This window comes from Oncorhynchus keta, chromosome 19, assembly GCF_023373465.1.
Source record: "Oncorhynchus keta strain PuntledgeMale-10-30-2019 chromosome 19, Oket_V2, whole genome shotgun sequence".
In the NCBI taxonomy this organism is placed as follows: Eukaryota; Metazoa; Chordata; class Actinopteri; order Salmoniformes; family Salmonidae; genus Oncorhynchus; species Oncorhynchus keta.
In genome coordinates this window covers 48,848,195-48,875,764 of record NC_068439.1, presented here as the reverse complement: position 1 = coordinate 48,875,764, position 27,570 = coordinate 48,848,195, and the positions used below count along the sequence as shown (strand labels likewise).

General features: G+C 41.7%; 1 protein-coding gene and 1 long non-coding RNA gene across 3 annotated transcripts; one reads left to right on the top strand and one right to left on the bottom strand.

The window, feature by feature from the left end:
- The first annotated feature begins 1,250 nt into the window (after nt 1-1,250).
- On the top strand, nt 1,251-11,008 carry LOC118398397 (tribbles homolog 2). 2 transcript variants are annotated; one of them, XM_035793687.2, is made up of 3 exons: nt 1,251-1,373; nt 5,461-5,753; nt 8,666-11,008. In XM_035793687.2, exons 2-3 carry the CDS (start codon nt 5,599-5,601, stop codon nt 9,138-9,140), a joined length of 630 nt encoding a protein of 209 aa, XP_035649580.1. In that variant the 5' UTR covers nt 1,251-1,373; nt 5,461-5,598; the 3' UTR covers nt 9,141-11,008. The 2 variants fall into 2 exon arrangements, with proteins under 2 accessions (XP_035649580.1, XP_035649579.1); XM_035793686.1 differs by having other exon boundaries at nt 1,266-2,587.
- Nucleotides 11,009-24,222: 13,214 nt separating this feature from the next.
- LOC118397777 (uncharacterized) lies at nt 24,223-26,010 on the bottom strand. The gene is made up of 2 exons (XR_008072228.1): nt 25,526-26,010; nt 24,223-25,174 (listed from the first exon to the last, which is right to left on the bottom strand). It is a non-coding gene; the product is annotated as an uncharacterized LOC118397777 (long non-coding RNA).
- Between the last annotated feature and the right edge of the window lie 1,560 nt (nt 26,011-27,570).

The following is a 27,570-nucleotide window of genomic DNA, read 5'->3' as shown; positions in this document are numbered from 1 at the left end:
TCAGCAACAAGAGCATTCGTGAAGTCGGGTACGGTTGTTCGGCGATTAGGCCTGGCTCGCAGTTGGCGTTCCAATTCATCCCAAGGGTATTCGATTGGGTTGAGGTCAGGGCTCTGTGCAAGCCAGCCAAGTTCTTCCACACCGAACCTCGACAAACCATTTCTGTATGGACCTCACTTGATGCACAGAGGCATTGTCATGCTGAAACAGTAAAGAGCCTTCCCCAAACTGTTGCCACAAAGTTGGAAGCACAGAATCCTCTAGAATGTATGCTGTAGCGTTAAGATTCCCTTTCACTGGAACCAAGGGGCCTAGCCCGAACCATGAAAAACAGCCACGGACCATAATTCCTCCTCCACCAAACTTTAAAGTTGGCACTATGCATTGGGGCAGGTAGCTTTCTCCTGGCATCCGTCAAACCCAGGTTCATTCGTCGGACTGCCAGATGGTGAAGCGTGATTCATCACTCCAGCCGACGCTTGGCATTGCGCATGGTGATCTTAGGCTTGTGTGCGGCTGCTCGGCCGTAGAAACCCATTTTATGAAGCTCCTGATGAACAGTTATTTGGCTGACGTTTGTTTCCAGAGACAGTTTGGAACTCGGTAGTGAGTGTTGTAACCGAGGACAGATCATTTTTATACTCTACGCGCTTCAGCACTCGGCGGTCCAGTTCTTGTGTGGCCTACCACTTCGTGGCTGAGCCATTGTTGCTCCTAGATGTTTCTACTTCACAATAACATCACTTACAGTCGACTGTGGCAGCTCTAGCAGGCCAGACATTTTACACACTGACTTGTTGGAAAGGTAGCATCCTATGATGGTGCAACGTTGAAAGTCACTGCGCTCTTCCGTAAGGCTATTCTACTGCCAATGTTTGTCTATGGAGATCTCATGGCTGTGTGCTCGATTTTATACCCGTCAGTGACATGTGTGGCTGAACTAGCCGAATCCACTAATTTGAAGGGGTGTCAACATACTTTTGTATATATAGTGTATTTCTATGAAAGGCATTTGTAGAGGGAAATGCATATGCAGCATATAAGGTAGGCTCCAGTAGCCTGCCGTACCACACTCCCATGCCGTGGGTAGGCTACATTTAGATTCCTGGGGTGTACATGCAGCTCACATGACTGCTGCATATTACTGTAGACATTGTGTCAAGATCGGCAGGAAAACCAATGGGGTTCCTCTCTGTATGTGTGTGTGTGTATGTGACGTAAGGGAGGCGGGTCGGAGGCAGGTCTGCGTGTATGTGTGTGAGCGAAAGAGTGTGTGTGGAAGCCTATCCGCCAGGCTGTCGGCTCCTGCACTGAGGCACGGTGTGTGTTGCGCGGCTGACCTCGCATTGAATGGACTAGATTTCCCCAGCCACGTAAGTACACACCACGGCCGGAAAGGATGTCTTGCTGAATCAAGGGAAAGGCCTGGGAAAGTCGGCCATCCCTTAATTCCAGCAGCTGAAACAGTCGACGACAGTTCCTTCGGTTTTTAAAATTCGTCGCAAAGGACATCCACTTCCGAACACAACAAAGGGCTACGAATTCTGGATGGTTTTCTCTCCATATTTGGTCGATGGCAATCCCCGAAGCTCGCTGCATTTGTGGAACGAACAAGGCCCATCTGACACTGGCCTGGTAGCTATGAAGCAATAGCATTGCTTTCGCTATCAATAATTCATGTTGATTTTATATATAGCCTACGGTAGCTAGCAACGTCCGTGCGATTTTAACCGCGGTTACTTTGTATGGTCTCAGTCTGCAAGCTATTAGACGGATACATGGTTTCTATTTTCTGAAACGTGTCATGCAATTAAATTAATCTGCGGGATAGCTTTATGCTAAATATTCAATCTAGCAGTCCAATCGTCATTACAAAGCTGACATTCGGTAGGATTTGAGTGTTTCGTTTGTAGCAAATCGGCGTTGCTGTCTCTCGCACTCTGAAAGCGTTCATCCTCTTCTGCAAAGGGCTGCGGTGCGTTATGGGGCAGTGAACTAGGATTTTGTTTTAGTCCTACAGCTGGGTAGATAAAGACCACATATTGCAAAAATTATCTTCGAATTGCCCTTTTCTTTGCATGTATTGCATATGAGCCCTCCAGCTGTACATATATAGTTTGACATAGCCTAGCCTACGTATTACAGTGTAATAGGTGCCCTTGCAAAGGTAGCACAACATATAATCTAGATTGACATTTTTTAAACGGCAGCTACAAAGTATTGGGCCACAACAACCAATCTATTGACTCAAGTTTACATCTCTGCCTTCGAAGAGAAGAAGACCCCCGATAGTTTGGAAGTATTTCAGGGAATCCTGATGAACATACAGAGATCAAATCCCATCAACATCTCGCGTTATGGGAGATCACGGCACAAAGCAACCGAATTCGAGGAGTTATCTTGCTTGAGGACTACAGAATCCAGCCAGAGTTTCAGTCCTAACCTAGGATCCCCTAGCCCCCCCGAAACACCGGATTCCTCCCACTGTATCTCCTGCATCGGGAACTACCTGCTCCTCGAGCCATTGGAGGGGGACCACGTTTTCAGAGCCGCCCACCTGCACACCGGTGAAGAGCTTGTATGTAAGGTGGGTATTCGAGCTATAAGACTTGTATGGGCCCTTGGGTTGATGGGCGGTCGCGTTAGTCATCGAGAGATTGCAGCAGATATGGGCCTATATTGTAGCAAACGTCATGCAAATTCCAATCATCTCGAGGAGATCACATTAGCCTAACCACAAAACACCATATTTGGTCAATCCACCAGGGTCATATGCAAGTTGAATGTAGAATAGAATTATAGCACTATAATAAACCTGAACTTGCTCACAATGCAGACATCTATTTTAGATATATAAATATACAGTAGTTACATGTTTATAGCTGAAGGGCAGGCCTAGCTGGTTGCCTTTTTTCATGCAAACTACCCACGGACTGTCCAATAGGGCATGCACAACTAAACAATGCACTGTATAGATAAATACCCGGTGTTGGCACGAAATTTGTCTCCTGATATTTTATGCATGAATTGGAAATACAGAAAAGTGAATGGAGTGCAAAGCAGGCAGCTCAGCTCGCGCGTGTCTCGAGAGCTTTATGGGTCCGGTTGCAATGATGTAACGTCGACAAAGGAGTTAGTAACTGCTCCCACAAACTAATAGCCCGTGTAGCACTACCCAGTCCTTTGTTCCTCATTGTTAAAAATGAAAATGAGGTTTTCCCCATTCTCCTGCGTATGCAGCCTGGTCTCATAGACTAGACGTAATATAGTAAATTAAAATCTGGGAAACTGAAATTTGTAACAAATGTTACATGTGGTATGGTTACATAAGACAGATGGTTACTTATGGCAAAACCTACAGTTGGTTGGGCATATAACGCAAATGTAAGTCGCTCTGGATAAGAGCGTCTGCTAAATGACTTAAATGTAAATGTAATGTCTAGCCATCTAAAGGTTGCAAGTTTGAATCTCATCAGTGACAACTTTAGCATTTTTGTCCTCGGGGCTCCTAAGTGGCGCAGCGGTCTAATGCACTGCATCACTACAGATGCTGGTTTGATTCCGGGCAGTCCCATAGGGCACGCGCACAATTGGTCCAGCGTCGTCGTCCGGGTTAGGGCTTGGCCGGCTTAGGCCGTCATTTTAAATAAAAATTTGTTCATAACTGACTTGCCTAGTTAAATCAAGGTTAAATAATAATAATAATTAGCAACTACTTTGCAACTACTTAGCATGTAGCTAACCCTAACCTTAACCCTGTTAGCTAACCCTAATGCATTTACATTTACATTACATTTAAGTCATTTAGCAGACGCTCTTATCCAGAGCGACTTACAAATTGGTGCATTCACCTTATGACATCCAGTGGAACAGCCACTTTACAATAGTGCATCTAAATCTTTTAAGGGGGGGTGAGAAGGATTACTTTATCCTATCCTAGGTATTCCTTAAAGAGGTGGGGTGCTAATGCTAATGTTAGCCACCTAGCTATAATTTGTACATATCATGAGTTTGCAAATTCTTAACATATTGTACGTTTTGCAAATTCGTAACATATAATAGGAATTGTAATTCATAACAGCATAGAAAATGGTTGATGGACATCCACAAATGAAAACATACCATATGAAATGGAACATACAGTATCATACTAAAATGGAGGTGCTTATTTACTTACATAATAGTGCGAAATGCTCTGAGACCAGGTTGGCACATAGCACACGTGTTCCGCTTTTCATTACTACCAAAATGACCCACAGTTTCCCATGGCAAATGGGGGTATAATATAATATTGTTTCAGTTCTTCTAGTGCAATATGAATATAATACATTTCATTTGAGTTACATTTCCAACTTGTTGTTGTTTTTCCTCATAGGACACACATCACCAGAGGGTCTGAAAGATCCGATATGTGGTCGACTTGTCGGATAGGACTTCAATTTGTGCATAGGGCAACCTTTTGGCCTTTGTTTCCACCTCTGTACAGTACATTATTGACCTAACTGTAAATCAATATGAATAACCTTACGGTAACTCTTTACATGAGGTTCCACTGTTTCCACCACTGTAAAGTACATTATTGACTTAACTCTATATTATGATTATTGGCGCATTGGATACATGCACCCTTGGGTACATTCAAATGATTAACCCTAAACAGGGTCATAAACCTGACCTGATTAATAGACAAAATACTTAGGCTAAAAGCACACAGGCCCCATTGGAGCACAGTCCTAGAATGATAAGTATGGCCTTTGGCACTGTAACTGCCACTGCCAGCGAGCTATATTTATACATCTGACCTCCATTTTTACTGAATGTTGCCAAGCAACATCAAAGATCAATTTGTAATCTCAGAATTGACAGTTTACTGCCTCGGCGTATTAGTAGAACCCAGCTACAATTGTAGACCTTGAGAAGCACACACACACTGCAGGGTGAGCCAGAGCCTACTGTTTTCTAACCATTTATCGACTCGGAGTCGAGAGGCTCGTTCACCTGGGCTGCACTTGCTGAAAGTCGAGGTGGAGAACAGAGGGGAGAAGGGTTACTATGGAAACCGGGGGAGCCTGTAGCATATGCAAGGAGGGCGACAGCGACAATGTTACAGAATGTTCACATTCAGATATAAATGTGTGCATGCAGAATATGGAACGGTTACCCTGTAGTTCTATGTTTTTACCTCTCTATCTGCAGCAGCAATCTAAATGTTACACCCCATGGAATGAACCTTGGTCTGAAGGTTCTGGAGTCCTGGGTGCATAGGCATATTCATTAAGGTGAAACATTGGAGAAATACAGAGCTTACCCGGTTCTCTATTCTACACGATGATAGACAATCACATCTGTTCTAGTCTACACAATGTGCTGAGCAATGACTGTCATCTCCATTGGGTACTAAACTCCTTCCCCCTCTTTCTCCCCGCCCACCCCCTCTCCCTGCTCCCTCCCCCTCTCCAGGTGTTTGAGATAGGCCGCTACCAGGAGTCCCTGGCGGCCTACTTCGCCCTGGGCAGACATGAGCACATCAACCAGGTGGTGGAGGTCCTGCTGGGGGAGAAGCGGGCCTACGTCTTCTTCGAGAGGAGCCACGGAGACATGCACTCCTTCGTCCGCACCTGCAAGAAGCTACGCGAGGACGAGGCCGCCAGACTCTTCCGTCAGATAGCCTCGGCTGTGGCGCATTGCCATGACAACGGCGTGGTCCTCCGGGACCTCAAGCTGAGGAAGTTTGTCTTCCGGAACGAGGACAGGTGAGGAAGTGGACGGGGTGGGGAGGGGTGGTGGATGGGCGAGGGGGGCTCTTTGTAAATCGATATGAATGTAAATAACCCTGCGGTAACTCTTTACATGAAGTTCCACTGTGCATTAACACTGTGATTACTACAGTAACAATGTAATTGTTACATAATAATGGAGTTGAGCAGTTTCTCTTTAGATCATAGGTCGCCATATTGGAGGTACGTAATATAACTAGGAGTACACATGCAGGTATGTGGTTTGGGGACAAGCAGGGAGACTGGATACAGTCTAGACCCCTGGCCAGCTAGCTGAACTGCTGTTATTAAACTGGTTAACAGTGAAGCAGAGATGCCAGGAGTTGCTTTGTCTGACAGATGTTCAATTACATTGGGATTTACCATGTAAGGCTGTGGCACAAAGTAATGAATCGGTTCTACACGGACAGCAGCTAGTGCAGGCTGTAGTATATACTGACCCCTGGTGGTGGGCTGTCCACATTTATCACTATAGTGATCCAGGAGAACAGTGATAAGAACATATTCTAATGCTGCTTTTTTAACTGACTGTCGAGGCAAGCATGTGTTGTTCCTGGCACTGACTGGATGCCCTCTATCTGAATGCCCCATCCCAGACACACACTGAACTCAAGTCAGCTTTGTGTTTTCTCCTCCAATGGTTGAGGTTACATTGGGCAAAGTGTAAGCTGATCCTAGATCTGTTCAGGACCTCATTCTGCTCCAACCTGACAGTGGAGTAGAGGCCCTTTTATCTATGTGAATATGTGACTGCGTCACCCTCTGGCTCTGCTCATTGAAAAGGGAAGCTGAGCCACACTCATTTAATAGCAGTCTTCACGACCTTGGCTGCCATGACAGGACCAACCACGTGACAGGGTGGGATGTGAAACCCTACACTGAATGATTGATGGGGGCAGAGCGTGGTTCAAGGGGGTGAAGAGAGACACTGGGGTGGGGACTGGGGGTGCATCTAATTCCAAGTGGCTTCCTTCCTCTACTCCTGTCCTTGTATCCTCTTCTACATCTGGACTGATGGTAAAACACAAGCTAGCACGATATGAAAACAATAGAAAGAAAATCTAAGCAGTACAGTGGTAGGCTACTGGGAATCTGCTTTCGCCTATCCAGCTCTTTCAAATTAGTGCAGATGAAGGAAAGGAGATGAGGAGACCGGAGAGGGCGCCACTTCAGACTCACCCTGGCCAAAAGCCAAGTCCCAGAGCTTTAGTGGCTGGCCAGAGAAGGGAGAGAGAGAGAGATAGGTGTCCCAGTAAGTTGATATGGCCACAGTATTTGCAGTGTGTGGTGACAGACTGGGAAACCTGCTTATATCATCATGGTTGAATTCACCGCTCACTGTCCCCCAGGAATGGTTATAGGCCATACTTGCTGGGATTCAGCATCAGCCTTGGGATGTCTAGAACCCAACCTACAAGCACTGTCCCTTACTGTACCAGACAGTGACCTCTTAACACAGCAACGTGTTTTAATGTATTTTTAACATCTTTATGGGGATGTTAAACATGAGATGCTATGTAAGCAGTAGTAAGGCATATGTCAACCTCTTTATGTTTGCTGGTATGTATGTTGCAGGTAGCTCTGTCAGTGACATTTACAAATGGGCTGCTTATAAAGGTTATTATTGGACCCATTGAGGTAACGCACTGATTGCATACTCTCAACTACCTGAACTCAAGTTCCTGGAACAAAAGAAATCGGAAACAAGTGAAGAGGACGGTACAAAATCCCACAATTAACACAAAGTCAAGCCTAAGCCCAAATCAGTGGAGGTGTGTGTTTGAGCACTTGTGCATGTGAGTGGAAGATATTTTCGGAAATATGCATTAGCCACTGCTGCAGCTCTGCTCTGCTCTTCTCCTTAATGAACCTTTTACTGCAGTGGGCTAAATCGTGGTCGCACCGGGTTTCTTGGTAGTCCTAAACAATTCTACCTTGAAACCGAAGTACACACGTGGTTATGGGCTTCAAAAAAAGAAGACCCCCGTACCCAGTGGTGAAAAAAGTACCACATTGTCCAAAATGTTTATTAATTATGAAAAATATTAATAATAGGTCATTTAACTGCAGGAAAGGGCTACAATGGATGGAAGTGTTCAGTTCTCCCTGAATATGTGCGTGTGCGTCTCTCAGAGCCCACTTCCACGCAAACAGATGGAGCCACTTTAGGTGGAGCCTCACAAGTGTCCCGTTCTCATCTGTGTACAGGGTCTGTAGACCGTGAACCGCTCCAGAGTCCTCATCAGTCATGATGCCTCTGAACAACCCTTCATTATGATCTCAGAGAACCATGGCTGTGAGAGGGTCTGCTTTGAAAAGAGACGAGGCTTAATGGTTCTGTTTTTTTTTTTTAGGATGATAACACTTTTGAGGGTTGATTCCCGTTTTCAAACTCTTCTTACCACATGCTTGCTCAAGGCCTCTGAACTGAAGTCGTCCATAATGGCGGTTCTTGGACTGGGGAGGTCTATTGAATCAGCTGGGCTATAAATAGGCTGATGCATGCTGGCTGGCTGGTTGCGCTGCTCTTATCTCTGTGAATGGAAATGTCAGATGTAAGCCCCAGGCATTATGTGCTCCATGTAATTTAATGTCCAAAGCTATGGATCGGCGATGTCCATCACAGTGAATTACATTGCGATCCCACTAGAGGAGGGCAACTGCCTACAGTGATCAAGAACTGTGCGGCAGAGGCATTACTATACTCACAATGTACTTTTGATTTTATGGACCAATTACATTTAAATGTGAAAATGCGTCGGATGACCATCGGTTATATAAAAGGTCAGATATGATTCTTATCAGAATGTATTTTGTGTTCATCCTCCTGTGGAATGAGGACTCTGGGCATTCATATTTGTTTGTTGTCTGTTCTTGTCTCCCTCCAGGAGCCTTGTGAAGCTGGAGAGCCTAGAAGACACCTACATCCTGGAGGGCCATGACGACTCTCTGTCAGACAAACATGGCTGCCCCGCCTACGTCAGCCCCGAGATCCTCAACGCCAGCGGCAGCTACTCGGGCAAGGCGGCCGACGTCTGGTCCCTGGGCGTCATGCTCTACACCATCCTGGTGGGCCGCTACCCCTTCCACGACGTAGAACCCGGCTCCCTGTTCAGTAAGATCCGCCGGGGCCACTTCAGCATCCCAGAGACCCTGACGCCCAAGGCCAAGTGTCTGATCCGGAGTATCCTCCGCCGGGAGCCCGCAGAGCGCCTCACATCCCGGGAGATCCTGGAGCACCCCTGGTTCTTATCCTCCGGGGCAGCAGGTGGCGCTGTGGTCCAGGGGAGAGGGGAGAGGGAGCAGGAGCAGACTGTCCCCGAGGTGAACATGGAGGAGGAGCTGGATCAGTTCTTCAGCTGAGCAGACAGGAAACAGGAAGCACAAAGGGAGGACTACCCCACAACGCGGAACAAATGCGACACGCTCAGAAAGAGCCTAACGGTAGATTAGTTGTTTAGCAGGTGAAACATTGTCACTCACAGAAAAGGTGTTTCCATCTTTTATTCTTTCCATTCCATGGAAAACCAACCTCGAGGCGGAGCCAGGTGGTGAATGGCTCACAAACATCACGGGGGGCGGGACTTCTGTTAAGAGGAGTTGCCGCCACTAGACATGCAAGTCGCAAACAATGTAGCAAACATAATCTTTTTTTTCTTTTCGTGGTGCTTTTAAAAGTAGATACATACGACATGTTGTGACGCTACAGCAAGCACGAAGGGACACAAGACCTCAGCCAAGGAGAACAAGACACATGTCAGTCAGTCAAACTGCTACTACACTCCTCTGAGTTTTCACATGACCAGGTATAAATTGTCCACTAAACCACAGATCTAAGGTCAGATAACCCAACCCTCAATCCTAAACCATTATTAGGAAGATTAAAACAATATCTGAAACTGGACCAGTGATTAGGGCCAACTTCTACCTACTCTGTTTCGAACAATCATCAGGACAGATGACCTCATTTTTGGTTGCTCACTCATTGTTTGTCTCTCATTACCTAACATGACCATTGACCCTAGGTTATAAAGCTCTTACTGACATAGAAGACGGATAGTTACTCAATTATTGTACGTACCCGTCTTCAGAAACCTGTGTGCTTCATCATCTTTTTCTGTGTAGCCTTATTCCTCTTCCCCACTTATTGTGTGCATTTCTTAAAAAAAATATATATATATATGTTCCACCACCATTCATTTATCATGAATTAATAAGGCTAGGTTTTAAGTTTGATATCACCTTGTTGTGTTAAGCTATTCCATTCAGTTGTTACTGCTGCTTTCATATCTTCTCCTTAACCTTCACTTGTAACCTCTCTCTCTCCTTAAAGCTTTCACCAGTTGCATCATGCACTTGATTTGTTTAGGCTCGGTGAACGATCGTTTTCACCGCTCTAGATGCGCTTTCTCTATTTAAGTTTAGCTTTTCATTTGTAGGAACGGAAAACGTTACGTTTTATTTAAATTGTAACATCAACTATATACATATAAATATATATATATATATATATTTAAAAAAACATTGCAGGGTTTTTCTTTTTCAGAGATTCCTTTTACATGTATGTATTTGTAGGCAATATTTTGGACACAGGACACAGGATGGGAAAAAGGCTGTCCGAAGTTTTTAGAAAAAACAATTCAACTTTTGTGCCAGTATTTCTGTGCCCCCCCCCCCTACCCATGCCGACTTCAGTCACCCTTAATATATTTTATTTTGAACTTGAAACCAATTATTAAAAGATACCATCACAGTAACATGGTCTGCAGTAGCCCATGTTGATTTCCTTCTGCCTGCGTAGGGCCTGTGAAACTGTCCTGTTCTGAATGGGTACCAGTGGACATGTTTTGTCGTATCTTAATGTTACTTGAATTTGTGTTTTTATTAACTAGTCCTCGGCATGTGCCCTATGAATGCTATCGCCTGCCTAGCAGGGTCAAACAAAAACAAGCTTGTTTTTATAAAAGTAAAAACACAAGTGAACATTTTATCAGAAATGTGCTATTTTGAGTCGCTTTTAAAAACTGACTATTGCTTTTATTTTTGTTTCGTAGAATGAGCCGCCCATATTTGCGTTTAGTGCTGATTTGGTGCTAATGTTCAAGGAGTCTTTTTTGTTTTGGAGGGGAGTGGTGCATGGTGGGAATTCTGCCTCGGATGTTCTGATTGTAAAATGTAATAGATTTTGGTGTTTTGTCCAAATTTATTCAGTAAATAAATTGTGAACTGCACATTGGGTTTGATTCTTCTCTTAGCACATCATAGATATTGTATCTTTGTGACATTAGGCCTCTGTATATTGTTACTCAAGCCACTCTGATGGTTATTACAAAGTGCTTTGTATCGGGGATTGCGTCCTGTCTAAACATTAGCTCAGGCCACAGGGATGTAACCACTGCGTTTTCCTGGAGTTCATTACAGTATGAACACGTTGGACATCTTTGGGTGAAGAGCACCTAAACACATCACAGAATGTCTCAATGCTTAAGTGCTGAGCTCACAGTGTTAAATTAACAGATATAGTATTACCCCAATTAAGGGTAGTGTATTTGACCACACACAATGTTGAGACTTTCCACCTGTTAGACTATACATTAGGCTAGTTGACTTCAGATACTCTGCTAATGCAGATAGTATCCATCTGTCCACACACAATAGACTTGAGCAGAAAATAGTAGTATTTTGTAGTTTATTTGAAAATACCAAAACTTTTCAAATACTCAATGTAGTCCAATATAGTTTATATAGAATTTAAACTATTAGGCAACTATAGTGGATTCGGAAAGTATTCAGACCCCTTAACTTTTTCCATATTGTTACGTTACAGCCTTATTCTAAAATGTATTAAATAGTTTTTCCCCCATCAATCTGCACAAAATAACCCATAATGGCAAAGCAAAAACATTTTTTTTTTTACATTTTTGCAATTAAAAAAAAAACTATTGAAATATTACATTTACATAAGTATTCGGACACTTTTACTCAGTACTTTGTTGAAGCAGCTTTGGCAGCAATTTCAGCCTTGAGTCTTCTTGGGTATGACACTATAAGCTTAGCACACCTGTATTTGGGGAGTTTCTCCCATTCTACTCTGCAGATCCTCTCAAGCTTTGTCAGGTTGGATGGGGAGCTTCGCTGCACAGCTATTTTCATGGCTCTCCAGAGATGTTAGATCGTGTTCAAATCTGGGCTCTGGCTGGGCCACTCAACAACATTCAGAGACTTGTCCTGAAGCCATTTCTGCATTGTCTTGGCTGTGTGCTTATGGTCGTTGTCCTGTTGGAAGGTGAACCTTCGCCCCCAGTCTGAGGTCCTGAATGCTCTGGAGCAGGTTTTCATCAAGGATCTCTGTACTTTGCTCCGTTCATCTTTCCCTCTGTCCTGACTAGTCTCCCAGTCCCTGCCTTTGAAAAACATCCCCACAGCATGATACTGCCCCATCATGCTTCACCGTAGTGATGGTGCCAGGTTTCCTCCAGACGTGACTTTTGGCATTCAGGCCAAAGAGTTCAATCTTGGTTTCATCAGACCAGGGAATCTTGATTATTTTAGGTGCCTTTTGGCAAAGTCCAAGCGGAATACTTATGTAAATAAGGTATTTCTGTTTTTTATTTATAATACATTTGCAAAAATGTCTAAAATCCTGTTTTCACTTCATCATTATGGGGTATTTTGTCTAGATTTCTAAGGAAATGTTTTTATTTAATTTATTTTAGAATAAGGCTGTAACGTAACAAAATGTGGGAAAAAGTCAAAGGGTCTGAATATGTTCAGAATGAACGTTACCTTTCAGAAAACCAAATGATATTTGAATATATGCAAGTTATTTGAAAATAAATAAAAATGTATTTCAAAACCACAAGATTTAGTTGAATTAGTCTAAATATATGATCATTAGCGTATGGGTTGAATGGCAATTAGATATGAATCTTAATATGGCCAATAGCCTAGAATGAAATACACAAAGGACATAGAATCACCGCAACATTAGAGTAGATCACTTTTGCAGCTTCAAAATGAGTAACAAGTATATTTTCATAAATGAGTGAGACATAAGGTAATACAGCAACACTTGACTTCAAGTTCTTATACATGTGTAGTAACTTTGTAATCATTGTTACACAGGCACAAAAACTGTTTAATATTAAGTGTTACTTAGAATGCTGACAGTAAAACAATATGGCCTTTGTGTCCAAAGGAAACTAAATATTTCAAAACCGCCTTTGTGAATCAACAACAGCCAAGGCAGATCTAAAATGATGTTTGTTTTGTATTCTGAGTAAACTATCCCTTGGTATAGTGTGTTTGAAACAAAAACACCCCCCCAGATGGACAAATAGGTTTGAGATTGTTTTTGCTGAGCATCCAACTTGCTGTTTGAAACGTTTGCAAATGGCTTTGAATTACTCTGCAGTATTTTCATGAATTGCATCTTTCAACCGTTTCAGTGGCATGTTGAAAGAGTCCTACAGTAGCGGAGTGTCACAACCTATTTATATTTATCTGCACAAAATATCATTGGTTAATTGGTTTGACTTGATGTACACCTGGGGCAATGGACATTCAGGAGAATGGATATTTACAAAATGTTCACATAGAAATGTGTTGTGTAGATCCAATATGACTGTCAGTTAGATTGGAATAGTATAGGTGAGTGTGTGACCCCTGTTCTATTTCTATCTTCAACATGCAGTCCCAAATACAGCCCTGCCTTTGGCTGTGGTGATCATGACATTTTGTCAGACGGTTATTGTCATGCAAATGACTGCTGGTCTCACGGTAATTGACCATTAATGAACATAAACAGGTTAAGCATCTCCAGGCCTCCACACATACAAGCCACTGATGCACGCCTTTGGAACATCTATACCGTCACAATAAATCCATTATTTATTTTGCGCAGGTCTAAAGAAACATTATGATATGAAAAAATGTATTTCAGAAGAACATAATACATAATAATAATACATACAGAACATAATACATAATACTTCTGTATGTTATCTGGCTTTGCTTCGTGCCATAGGCTGTAGGCTAGTTAATTTAGCTGACAAGATATGCTTATAAGTCCCGTGCTATGTTTTATTGTATTTTATAGTCATAAGAATATAATTGAATTTAGCAGAATAAAATTGAAATAATATTTTTCCAATTCCGGAGCAAGTGTGTCAAGGTGTGTTTAAAGGCGAAGTCCGGTGTAGGAGAGCAGAGTATGACAAATAAAGCGCACTTTATAAAAGTTCCAAACCGGGAGCACAACTAAACAAACGTGCTCAAAAACACGGAGCAATAAAGTAACGCGCTAAAGAACATCGCTTGACATGAAAACAATTACACACAAAACATGATGGGAAACAGAGGGTTAAATACAATTAGATTGATTGGGGAAATGAAAACCAGGTGTGTATGAAAACCAGACAAGACAAATGGACATATGAAAAATGGAGCGGCGATGGCGAGAAAGCCGGTGACGTCGATCGCCGAACCCCGCCCGAACACGGAGAGGAGCCGACTTCGGTGGAAGTCGTGACAAAGTGTGCATATGAAGTGGCTATGTTGAGTGGACAAAGGGATCATTTGAAACAGGTCTTTTTGGCTAAATTTAGAATGATTTGGCAACTTTAGTTGTGAATGACACAACCCTTAGAATGTCTAAGAAATCAAAACATATATGGGCTGCTTGATGCGACTATAGGATATTGATGATTGGGAAAAAGTCGCAATAAAAAGCTCTGTTCCTTGCCTCAGGCTGCACAGGCTGTTCTCTCATGAAGTGATCATATGTTCACCCATCAGATTATTCTCAATGTAATATTGTCTCTACTAATATGTAAACTATGTTTCAATTTAGAATGGCCCGTTATCGCATGGACAGGAACAGGGGCAGAGGTAAAATGCATGTCATCCCTACGCACTGGAATAGTGAATGGAAGCCACTCGCCCGCGGTTCGTTTTTCAATCATGCGAGGTAGGCTACTCCCAGTTTATGGCAGAGCATGTGCTTAATAATAGCTGAGAAATATATATAGTAGCAGCTGGGATCCTTTTTAAGTGGGAACCATCAAAACTCTCCTTTCACATGTGATTGCATATAGAAATGTCTGGGCTTGTTTCACTCCACGCATCAAACACTGTTTGAGCAGCATGCAGCCTCTCGCTGGGCGACATGTGATATTCCGCCCCATCTCTGTATGCCATGGGCTCTCCAACCCTGTTGCTGTAGCTACCCAGTGCTTCATTTGGGAAACAAAGTGAAATCTGTTTGCACGGTGGTGAGACATTCTATAGCTAAAGGTAACGTGTCAGCCTAATCATTGTGAAAATATAAAAAATGACCTATTACTATTATTGCTATTATTATTATGACCTATTCAAAATCTAATACAAATTCACTATAATTGTAGGCTAACTCAAAAGCTGCCCTGTATAATCAATGAACCAAGAGCATCCTAGATGAATGGATAACATGTTGGAAGAGAAGCATAAGGCAACCATTCCAACCAGTATGCATAGTAATACAGCCCACACTTAAAGGTGATTACTAAAATTTGTATAGGCTAGACCAATTACTGTATGTACCAAAGACATTTTACATCTATGTTTAAAAAAAATGTTTTTCTGCCGTGCGTGATATGCTGTTAGGCTATGTATTTTAGGCTCTAATAACACAGTCATTATTTTAAATCCTTTTTTTTGGTGGGGGGTGCTTGGGCTCTAATATAGGCCTATGGATATGCATTAACTCTAATATGCTTATGGGTGTTTTGAATTAATCACCTTAGAAAATGCTGTTTGGCTTGAAACAACATACACAACGACCAGGTTTTCCACTCAGTTTCAACCTGTTGTACTTCTTTCTTCAAGTGAATCAATCACAGTGCGGTGAGTTTTAAAAGCACAATACTGTTTTGATGAGATGTGTTTGATGTGATTTTCCATTGCATTTGCATTGATGTCAGAGTGGTTAAAGGGACAATAGGGCCCTGAGTACCAGGCCATTAGCGACCTGATGGCCATTAGCAAGTTGGGTATTGAATGCATTGTCCAGAGTGCATAAAATGAGATTGACTTGACTCAATGGTCACGTGGAATTTGACTGCAGTCGTGACTCGTGTCTGCCTGTGTGGAGGTAATACGGTCACCGCAACAGCCCGAGCCCTGCCGTTAGTTGAAGGCAGCCAATCCGATAGTTTCAGAAAAGTAGTGACTTCCAGAGATCTTTATTCAAATAGTTTAAAAAAAATTCTAATAGTTGTAGTCACCTCCAAAGTAATTATTCGTTCCCCTGCAAAAATAGTTACTTCCCACAAAGCATAGTTAAAACTATAGTTATCCCAGGTCTGTCACACAAACCTGTTCTCATATACCCTCTCTCTCAGGAGACAGTTATACCTAACAAAGACAGAGCAGTGAATTCTCTCAGCCTGTCAAACAGACATATTACACATTTATAAAATGTTCTCTCTTCCCAGAGTCCCGCAGCACAGACCGAAGGCACAATTACTGAGGTGGCTAAATTTGGCGGAAGCCCGCTGCTGGATAATCCAACAGATATAGATTTAAAGGCTTATGGTGCTGAGCTTATTTTGTTGGGATCTGAGAGCAGAAAAAGGACCAGAAGGACAGAAACTATTTATCCCTGAATAACATTACAACCATGGCCGCTGTGCCCATTAACTGACAGACAGGAGATGCGTGATATTAAGCTGCTTCTGCCAGGCAGCGCCATTTGAAAGGCTCTTTAGAAAAGTGTGCTTTTTACATTGTTACCTCAACAAAACAATCATTTTAACCGCATTATCAGATATGCATGGAATATGAAAAGATCGCAACGCTCTCTTGTGTGAGAAAGAAGACAGAAAGGATTTGGACTTTCATTTCTTCACCACCTCCTCTCAAACTTGCAGACGTTAGAAAAACAACTAAACAATCATGTGAGAAGCTCTTCACGAAACCATTTCCTGGTAGTACTCTACTCTCTACTCTCAAAATATATGTTCTGTCAATTTTGCCGTGACAATGTATTTTCAATGTTTTTGATAGGCCACCTGACCTTTCCTCGCTCCTCGGACTGACCTCCTTCTGTCATTGAATCCCACTACAGGAAAGCACTTCACATCTAATTTGTCCCTCCAATAAATCAAATTTCAAACCAAATCAAATCTTATTGGTCACATACACCTGGTTAGCAGATGTTAATGCGAGTGTAGCGAAATGCTTGTGCTTCTCGTTCCGACAATGCAGTAACATCTAACAAGTAATCTAACACATTCGTAACAACTACCTTATACACACAAATGTAAAGGGATGAATAAAAGAATATGTACATATAAATATATGGATGAGCGATGGCCGCGCGACATAAGGCAAGACGCAGTAGATGGTATAGAGCAGTATATACATATGAGATGAGTGATGTAGGATATGTAAACATCATTAAAGTGGCGTTGTTTAAGGTAAACAGCATCTGGTGTGTGTGTGTGTGTGCGCGTGTGTGTGTTGTTGTTGCACCTGTCATGTTTGTGCAGGGTAATCCTGATTAAGGTTACGTCCATCACATGAGTGAAAGGGAGACTGAAAGGGAGCTGCTGTGGTATAGGCTGCAGATACAGGATGCCTGTCCAGATTATACGTACACAAATATATTATTGATAGGGAATGCTGTTAGCCTCTCAATCATTTATGACCATCATTTCTTTATCTAGCAATTAGCTTTTTTCCCCATTGTCAACATTTGTTGTTCTTTTACATTGGTGTAGTTCAGTCCACGTTCTTGTCTATTGATGTTCTGTATTTTGTCATGTTCTTTGTTTTGTGTGGACCCCTGGAAGAGTAGCTGCTGCTTCAGCAACAGCTAAAGGGGATCTGAATAAAATAGAGCGAACAAAAATATAAACGCAACATGTAAAGTGTTGGTCCCATGTTTAATGAGCTGAAATAATGATCCAAGAAATGTTCCATGTGCAAAAAAATCATATTTCTCTCAAAATTGTGTGCACAAATTTGTTTACATTCCAGCATTTCACCTTTGCCAAGATAATCCATCCACCTGACAGGTGTGGCATATCAAGAAGCTGTTTAAACAGCATGATCATTACACAGGTGCACCTTGTGCTGGGGACAATAAGAGGCCACTCTAAAATGTGCAGCTTTGACACACAAAACCAATTCCACAGATGGCATGCTGACTGCAGGAATGTCTACCAGAGCTGTTGCCAGAGAATTGAATGTTAATTTCTCTACCATAAACCGCCTCCAATTAGAGAATTTGGCAGTACATTCAACCGGCGCACAACCACAGACTACATGTAACCACGCCAGCCCAGGACCTCCACATCTGGCTTCTTCACCTGTGGGATCGTCTGAGACCAGCCACCCGGACAGCTGATGAAACCTTTGGTTTGCACAACCAAATAATTTCTGCACAAACTGTCAGAAACCATCTCAGGGAAGCTCATCAGCGCACTCATCGTCCTCACCAGAGTCTTGATTTGACTGCAGTTGTAATTGACTTCAGTGGTCAACTGATGTCAACGTTGTGGACAGAGATCCCCATAGTGGAGGTGGGGTTATGGTATGGGCAGGCATAAGCTATGGACAATGAACACAATTCCATTTTATCGATGGCAGTATGAACGCACAGAGGTACCGTGACGAGATCCTGAGGCCCATTGTCGTGCCATCCATCACCTCATGTTTCAACATGACAATGCACAGCCCCATGTCGCAAGGATCTGTACGAAATTCCTGGGAGCTGAAAATGTCTCAGTTCTTCCATGGCCCTGCATACTCACAAGAAATGTCACCCACTGAGCATGTTAGGGAGGCTCTGGATCAACGTGTACGACCGCGTGTTCCAGTTCCCGCCAATATCCAGCTTCTTCGCACAGCCATTGGAAGAGGAGTGGGACAACATTCCACAGACCACAATCAACAGCCTGATCAACTCTATGCGAAAGAGATGTGTTGCATTGCATGAGTCAAAATTCCAATTTCCCCTAAGTCCCAGTTGGAGGATTCCTGGAATCAGGAAGGAATAAGCAGGAAATCTGTAATCGGGAAGGAATAAGCAGGAAATCTGTAATCAGGAAGGAATAAGCAGGAAATCTGTAATCAGGAAGGAATAAGCAGGAAATCTGTAATCAGAAAGGAATAAGCAGGAAATCTGTAATCAGGAAGGAATAAGCAGGAAATCTGTAATCAGGAAGGAATAAGCAGGTAATCTGTAATCAGGAAGGAATAAGCAGGAAATCTGTAATCAGAAAGGAATAACCAGGAAATCTGTAATCAGGAAGGAATAAGCAGGAAATCTGTAATCAGGAAGGAATAAGCAGGAAATCTGTAATCAGGAAGGAATAAGCAGGAAATCTGTAATCAGGAAGGAATAAGCAGGAAATCTGTAATCAGAAAGGAATAAGCAGGAAATCTGTAATCAGGAAGGAATAAGCAGGAAATCTGTAATCAGGAAGGAATAAGCAGGAAATCTGTAATCAGGAAGGAATAAGCAGGTAATCTGTAAACAGGAAGGAATAAGCAGGAAATCTGTAATCAGGAGGGAATAAGCAGGAAATCTGGAATCAGGAAGGAATAAGCAGGAAATCTGGAATCAGGAAGGAATAAGTAGGAAATCTGGAATCAGGAAGGAATAAGCAGGAAATATGTAATCAGGAGGGAATAAGCAGGAAATCTGGAATCAGGAAGGAATAAGCAGGAAATCTGGAATCAGGAGGGAATAAGCAGGAAATCTGGAATCAGGAAGGAATAAGCAGGAAATCTGGAATCAGGAAGGAATAAGCAGGAAATCTGGAATCAGGAGGGAATAAGCAGGAAATCTGGAATCAGGAAGGAATAAGCAGGAAATCTGGAATCAGGAAGGAATAAGCAGGAAATCTGGAATCAGGAGGGAATAAGCAGGAAATATGGAATCAGGAAGGAATAAGCAGGAAACCTGGAATCAGGAGGGAATAAGCAGGAAATCTGGAATCAGGAAGGAATAAGCAGGAAATCTGGAATCAGGAAGGAATAAGCAGGAAATCTGTAATCAGAAAGGAATAACCAGGAAATCTGTAATCAGGAAGGAATAAGCAGGAAATCTGTAATCAGGAAGGAATAAGCAGGAAATCTGTAATCAGGAAGGAATAAGCAGGTAATCTGTAAACAGGAAGGAATAAGCAGGAAATCTGTAATCAGGAGGGAATAAGCAGGAAATCTGGAATCAGGAAGGAATAAGCAGGAAATCTGGAATCAGGAAGGAATAAGTAGGAAATCTGGAATCAGGAAGGAATAAGCAGGAAATATGTAATCAGGAGGGAATAAGCAGGAAATCTGGAATCAGGAAGGAATAAGCAGGAAATCTGTAATCAGGAGGGAATAAGCAGGAAATCTGGAATCAGGAAGGAATAAGCAGGAAATCTGGAATCAGGAAGGAATAAGCAGGAAATCTGGAATCAGGAGGGAATAAGCAGGAAATCTGGAATCAGGAAGGAATAAGCAGGAAATCTGGAATCAGGAAGGAATAAGCAGGAAATCTGGAATCAGGAGGGAATAAGCAGGAAATCTGGAATCAGGAAGGAATAAGCAGGAAATCTGGAATCAGGAAGGAATAAGCAGGAAATCTGGAATCAGGAAGGAATAAGCAGGACATCTGGAATCAGGAAGGAATAAGCAGGAAATCTGGAATCAGGAGGGAATAAGCAGGAAATATGGAATCAGGAAGGAATAAGCAGGAAACCTGGAATCAGGAAGGAATAAGCAGGAAATCTGGAATCCTCCAAACAGGATTTCTGCAAAACCAAGGAATTTGTTGAAAGTTCCTGAAATTTTGCAACCCAAGTCACACCAGATACTGACTGGTTTTCTGATCTACGGCCCTAGTTTTCTTTTTAAGGTATCTGTGACCAACAGATGCATATCTGTATTCCCAATCATGTGAAATCCATAGATTACAGCCTAAATCATTTACTTCAATTGACTGATTTCCATGAAATTGTGGCATGTTGCATTTCTATTTCTGTTCAGGGAACTAAACATTAGAGCATGTCAGTATATTGTATGCTACATTAATGGTTGATGAACTTATTGATGTCCTGTGATTGGTCACTAGGCAAGGTTGGAATTCTGTATCTAGAAAAGGAGAAATTACAAATCATGTTCAGGGACATTTCTCTCCAGGTTGCACAGTGAAGTGGAACTGTGCTACTCTGCTCTCTGGTGGTGACTGTAAAGAAGTATAATCTACGGGTTTTGTGTTGCCCACAGAACCAGGCCTGTGTTGAATTATTGGGAAAGTAGCAGCTACCCACTGGACAAAAACTGGTTGCATCAACATTGTTTTTACGTTATTTCAACTAAAGAATTAAACTTCGATGATGATGAATAAACTTGGAAAGCGGAGGGAATTTTTAAAATCTAAATCCAATTAAATGTTTTGTTGATTTCACGTTGAATTCACATTAGATGACAAATCAATCAAATGTAAACGAAAACTAGACGCTGAACTGACCTGTAGATTCTTCCAGCTTCCCAACAGTAGTAAACAATGATGAATACAGCCACAACCTACACATTGTTGGTTGGACTCTAAGCAGTCTATATTTAGATGGTCCCAGATAGGATGGATTTGGTTGCAGGATTAGTGAGAGGCTATACACAGAAGCACAAAGAAACAAACACACTGCATTGAGGGAGTTTGATTAAGCTGACCCCCGGTGCACCGGGCTACGGCCCGTGACTTGAAGGGCGAAAGCAGTGAGGGAGGAGAGCCCTTCTCAAGTAAACAGAAATCTGCACAACTCAGTCATGCTGTCGACAAGGCAGCTAGATGCATCGTTCAGAAACATACAATATCCCTTTTCCACAAAATACATGTTTGAAGATTCAAACGAGTTTTCATCAAAAGCAATCCCTTTTTCCTGTAAAAACACAGAATCCTACTCATTACTCCACATGCTTAGCCTACGTCACTTTTGTTTTGAGCTGACTTTATTCTCGGCCAAAACCGGGCACCTGGCTCACTCCCGGGAGGCAAGCCTGGTTCCAAAACTAATGCAATCAACGCTTACCAGCTTAACCTGCGGCATTAATAGAACTCCCTCAGTGTGATGGCGACAGTTGTTCCTGTGCGCATCACACTCGCACCCAAATTCAACCGAGTTATAAAGTTCCACAACTTTGCTACCAGGTTTGAATTGAATCCACTTCAAACAATGAATTTGAATTGGTCACAAAGCAGAATTTGAATTGAATTTGAATATTAAGAAAGTAGAATTGAATTCAACTGAGATGTGAAACACAAGAGTCTCATTTGTTTGACAAATTATTTATCAAAGGTTATGCCACATATTAATGCAAAGAATTCATATACCATTTCAAATATTAGTTTGATTATAATAATCGTATAATCATATTATCATCCGTCTTTCGGGATTGGACGTTAAACGGGTGTCCTGACTCTCTGAGGTCATTAAAGATCCCATGGCACTTATCGTAAGAGTAGGGGTGTCAACCCCGGTGTCCTGGCTAAATTCCCAATCTGGCCCTCAAACCATCACCGTCACCTAATAATCCCCAGTTTACAATTGGCTCATTCATCCCCCTCCTCTCCCCTGCAACTATTCCCCAGGTCGTTGCTGCAAATGAGAACTTGTTCTCAGTCAATTTACCTGGTAAAATAATGGATAAATAAAATAACTCAAAGACGTCAAACAATATTTTTATTTGGCTTGATGTTAACGTCGTTCCCTTCCATACTGCAGTGTTTGATCTAATGCATTCTGGGAAATGATTTTTTTCTGATATGTAAAAACATTAAGGGAATTATTAATTATTATAGGCAACCCAGAACACGGTCTTAGAATATTTCCAGACCACTGTAATTACTTACAATAGTTTTAGGAGAATGAGTTTTAAAAATTAAATGTTTCAACCTTATGGTACTTGGTAACCATACATGATGTGAAGAATACATAAACCATTTGAATGTCATTTAATTCTACTAATTCTACAAATTCAATTAATTAATTCTGCTTCATGTGGGGGTATGGCCTACTCAAATTCAAATGACATTTTGTGTCATTAGGAAACATCTGAGGGTTTCAGAAATTAGAAAGGTGAAAATCTGTCATTTGGGCTGATGAATCCAAATTTGAGATTTTTGGTTCCAACCACTGTGTCTTTGTGAGACGCAGAGTAGGTGAACGGATGATCTCCGCATGTGTGGTTACCACCGTGACGTGTGATGGTGCATTGCTGGTGACACTGTCAGGGATTTATTCTGAATTTAAGGCACACTTAACCAGCATGGCTACCACAGCATTTTGCAGCGGTTTGTGCTTAGTGGGACGATCATTTGATTTTCAACAGGACACTGACCCAACACACCTGCATCAGATGACCTGGCCTCCACAATCACCCGACTTCAAACCAATTGAGATGGTTTGGGATGAGTTGGACCGAGTGAAGAAAAAGCAGCCAACAAGTGCTCAGCATATGTGGGAAATGCTTCAAGACCATTGGAAAAGCATTCCAGGTGAAGCTGGTTGAGAGAATGCCAAGAGTGTGCAGAGCTATAATCAAGGCAAAGGGTGGCTACTTAAAATAATATAAAATATAAAATAAAAAAAAACATGTCAGGATTCTATCTTTAAATTACATGTAATTTATTTTAACACTTTTTTGGTTACTACATGATTCCATATGTGTTATTTCAACATTTTGATGTCTTCACTACAGTACTATTCTACAATGTAGAAAATAGTAAAAATTAAGAAAAACCCATGAATGAGTATGTGTGTCCAAACTTTTGACTGGTACTGTATGTAAATGAGATATTTTTGCATTTCATTTTCAATACATTTGCACAAGAAAAGTGTTTTCACTTTGTCATTATGGGGTATTGTGTGTAGATGGGTGAGAATAAATATATATTTAATCCATTTTGAATTAAGGCTGTAACACAACAAAAGGGAGAATAGTCAAGGGGTGTGAATACTTTCTGAAGGAACTGTATATGCAGATATTACAGCAACAGCACATTAAGCGGTATAGGCAGTATTGAGAACTGCTGTATTCCGGGCCCATTTTTGAACTATTACTGTGCCCGTCGAGAGAGAGATCCGCTTGACTGGCTGGCAGAGTGTGTGTGCCAATGGGAGAAAATTAGAGCTTTGGTGAGTGAGTCTGTCTTCTTTGCATGCATGCGTCATAGAGTGTGAAAGAGATATGAAAGAGATATAGGCATAGGCCAGATGTGAGGGTATTATGTTATTAGGTCACCTGCTCATAATCTACTTTAAAATGGGAAACATTGTTTGATTGTTAATAATAATTGGAATTCTAATTGTCAGGACCCGGTTACGAACCCGGGTCTCCGGAGTGAGAAACAGTCACTTAACCAACTGAGCCACGAATAGTCGGCAGAACCCAGAAGATGAGGCAGACACAGCAGTACTTGAGACGGTGTATTTAATGAAGTAAAAAGTGAAGTTCTTCAGGAAAACATGTAACTCCACAACCTCAAAAGGAATCCTACAAGAACAAAGGTAATCCTCCAAGACAAAAAAAGGTAAATCCACAAGGTGGAAGGTAAAGCACAAAACGCCTCAAAAGATACTCAAAAAAACAAACAAACAAACAAGAACAAAAAACAGAATTCCACAAGAGAGTCCACCGGGATCAACAAGATTTCTCAGAGTACTAGGGCTGGGTGCTAACATACAAACACAGAGCAAAGAACAGAGGAAAACAAAGGGTTTAAATTACAATCAGGGGAAACGAGGCACAGGTGCAAATAATAATGGGGATCAAGGGAAAACAAAAGGTCAAAAGGCACAATGGGGGCATCTAGTGACCAAAAACCGGAACAACCCTGGCCAAATCCTGACACTAATAATGATAAATGATGAATATTCACATTTGTTTATAAAGTTCAGTCAACTACCTGCCCTTGCATTTTAGAATATAGACCTAATAATGTTTTAATGTAATCGCATCCCCTTTTTTACATCCAGTTCTGCATAAAATAGAAATATACACTCAGTCGCCAGTTTATTAGGTACACCCATCTAGTACCAGGTCGGACCTTCCTTTGCCTCAAGAATAGCCTGAATTCTTTGAGGCATGGAAGAATTGCTCAATTGGCATTATGGGGCCATGGACTTATGCTTCCTACACCAAATCCTGACTCAACTGTCAGCATGACGCAACAGGAACCAGGATTCATCAGACCAGGCTATGTTTTTCCACTCCTCAATTGTCCAGGTGATCGCATGCCCACTGGAGCCAGTTATTCTTGTTTTTAGCTGATTGGAGTGGATCCCAATGTGGTCATCTGCTGCAATAGCCTATCCGTAAATAAGGACCGACGAGTTGTGCGTTCTGAGATGCCGTTCACAATCATCCTGCAGCAACAGTAAACGTGAATTATTGTGTGGATAACAATCATTTGGTATTTTTGTGGGGGTTGATACATTTTTTAGTTAGAGCAAATCAAGTATGACGATTTGAAGTGGAAATTACAAACTTTAGAAGACTTTTAAAACCTTGAATACACTACAAGTTTGCGTTTCCTGCAACAACAGCAAGATCAAATTAAGATCCAACACCTGTATACGTTCAGAAAAGTATGCCAATTGTTGCAACAATAGTTGTGTTCACAACTGAAAAGTATAGCCTACATCTGCCTTTCAGTGAGCAGGATAGGATGTTGGTGAAGTATACCCATACTAATAAAAATGCTTATTTTAACTTACTGGATTGGTTGATGTACTGTAACTACATGAAGTTCATGATGATCAGCTGAGATGCCATACTGTGCTTTTCTAGCTTAATTGGATATTGTTTTATGTGTCAGCAATAGCCAAGTTAGCTATGCAAAGTGCCAGATAGGTAACCATTTACAGTAACTGCTGTTTATAGTCAATATACACCATCAGCCGACAGAAGATCTAGCTCAGTTATCTACAGAAAGTAATGGAGAAACCTGACTTTTCTGCAGCAGGTAGCTCTCGCCGGGCAGCTTCATCTTGTAGCAGGTTGAACGAGTAATTTACGTCCACTAGATACTAGTAGCTAGTATGACAATATAGCCAGTAACCAGCAAGTCAACTTTGTTCAGTTGTTGAGTTTGCTACACTGGCATGCTAACTTCATAATAAGTTCTGCATCTTAGCTAACATGAGTATTGTTTTCTTCCTGTCACACTCACAAGGTCTAATCGTTTCTTTGTGCTGCCAACCTAGGCTGTAAATCCACCCCCTTAAACCCCGTGAATATTCTGAGGGGGTGTGTACTTCCGGGTATGAACAAAATGAAAAACAAAAAAAAAGGCTGTTTTCCGTTTTTCCATTCTCCGTTTTGACTCGGAAATCAAAGTACCAAAATGTACATGGACCCAGCCAGCTATCTACAGTAGCTAGCTAGTTGACTGCTGTAGCTAGTCAAAAATGACTTGTTTGAAAGTTGGATCATCTAATCTTTTGAAGCTTTAAAATTGTTCTTACACTATGATTTTTAACATTCAAAGAACTGGGAAACATCCATGGCAGGCATTGTCGTCACCTTAGCTTGCTAATTAACTAAGTGATAGGAAGAAGGAGCCCCTAGTCAAAGAATCCTATTGGACTACTTTTTTCCTACAAAACATGCACATAAAAACGACAACATACAGACCCACCTGCTCACATCCCCACCTCCAGCGCCCTTATCACTCTCTGCCACATGACCTCAAATGGCACCATTTTGTTTCTCTCCGTCACCCACACACTTTCAACATTTAGACATTAAAGCATTTGACCTTTACATTGTGTTAACGATGGAGGATTGGTTGATTTCCAGTTAAGTATGTTTTCTCAAGATGATTGACGAGAAAAGTATCGCCCAACCCATCGGGTATCTCATTGCACCATCATATGCTATGGATTGAAAAATGCAGACAGATTATAAATACATTTATCCTATAGGTTTTTTAGTCTTGCAGGATTTTGTCACCCCAGTCAGAATCCTATAATATATTTCCCTTAATTGAACCCATTCAATTATAGTTTGCTGTTATTGGTTCCAGTACAACATTTTCATTTACTGGAAACAGTTATTCATTTTTGTTTTATTCCCCTGTAAAAAAAAAGCCTGTCTCCATAAGTGGTTGATGACGTCACAGCTAATTAGCCTACCTCCCAAGTTCAGTTCGCCTCCTGTGCCTATGCACTTGGCGCCAGGATTCCAATACAAGAATCCGATCAGATTTTGATACCAGTCCTATCAGACTCCTATAGGAAAATATGAAAACATTTTCCTTAAAGTATTTGTTCTAATTTTACTGTCCCCACTACAACCAAAAAGGCATACAATTTTGGCCCCGAAACATATTTGAAATACTACAGAATTCCATTGAATCCTATAGAGGACTGCTCCTCGAGTGCCAATATCACGACGCCATTTCCTGGTTGCTGAAATTCGAATAGTTAGCCTGATTTCAATGTAAAGTGTAGAGAATCATTGTACCATCTAAACCACTGTGAAATATCTTTTCAATAACCAAAAATATTGTATTTTCAGCTTTTTTAAACTGGTGTACAAAACCAAAGTAAAAGATGCAAAAACTAAACTTAACGGTAAGAAATAGATGTCACGGTTGTTGTATGCAGGAGACCAAGGCGCAGCGTGGTAAGCGTACATTCTTCTTTATTGAAAGAACGAACACTGAACAAACAAAATAAACAAAACGAACCGTGAAGCTAATATGGCTAGTGCAGAACAGGCAACTAAACATAGAATAAGAACCCACAAAATACCCAAG

What these genes read in the sequence shown, in the direction of transcription:
- LOC118398397 (XM_035793686.1), top strand. Translation starts at nt 2,318, where the DNA reads ATGAACATACAGAGATCAAATCCCATCAACATCTCGCGTTATGGGAGA. An exon ending in GTGAAGAGCTTGTATGTAAG is followed by an intron (nt 2,588 to 5,460) that starts GTGGGTATTCGA and finishes CCCCCTCTCCAG; the next exon opens with GTGTTTGAGATAGGCCGCTA. An exon ending in GTCTTCCGGAACGAGGACAG is followed by an intron (nt 5,754 to 8,665) that starts GTGAGGAAGTGG and finishes GTCTCCCTCCAG; the next exon opens with GAGCCTTGTGAAGCTGGAGA.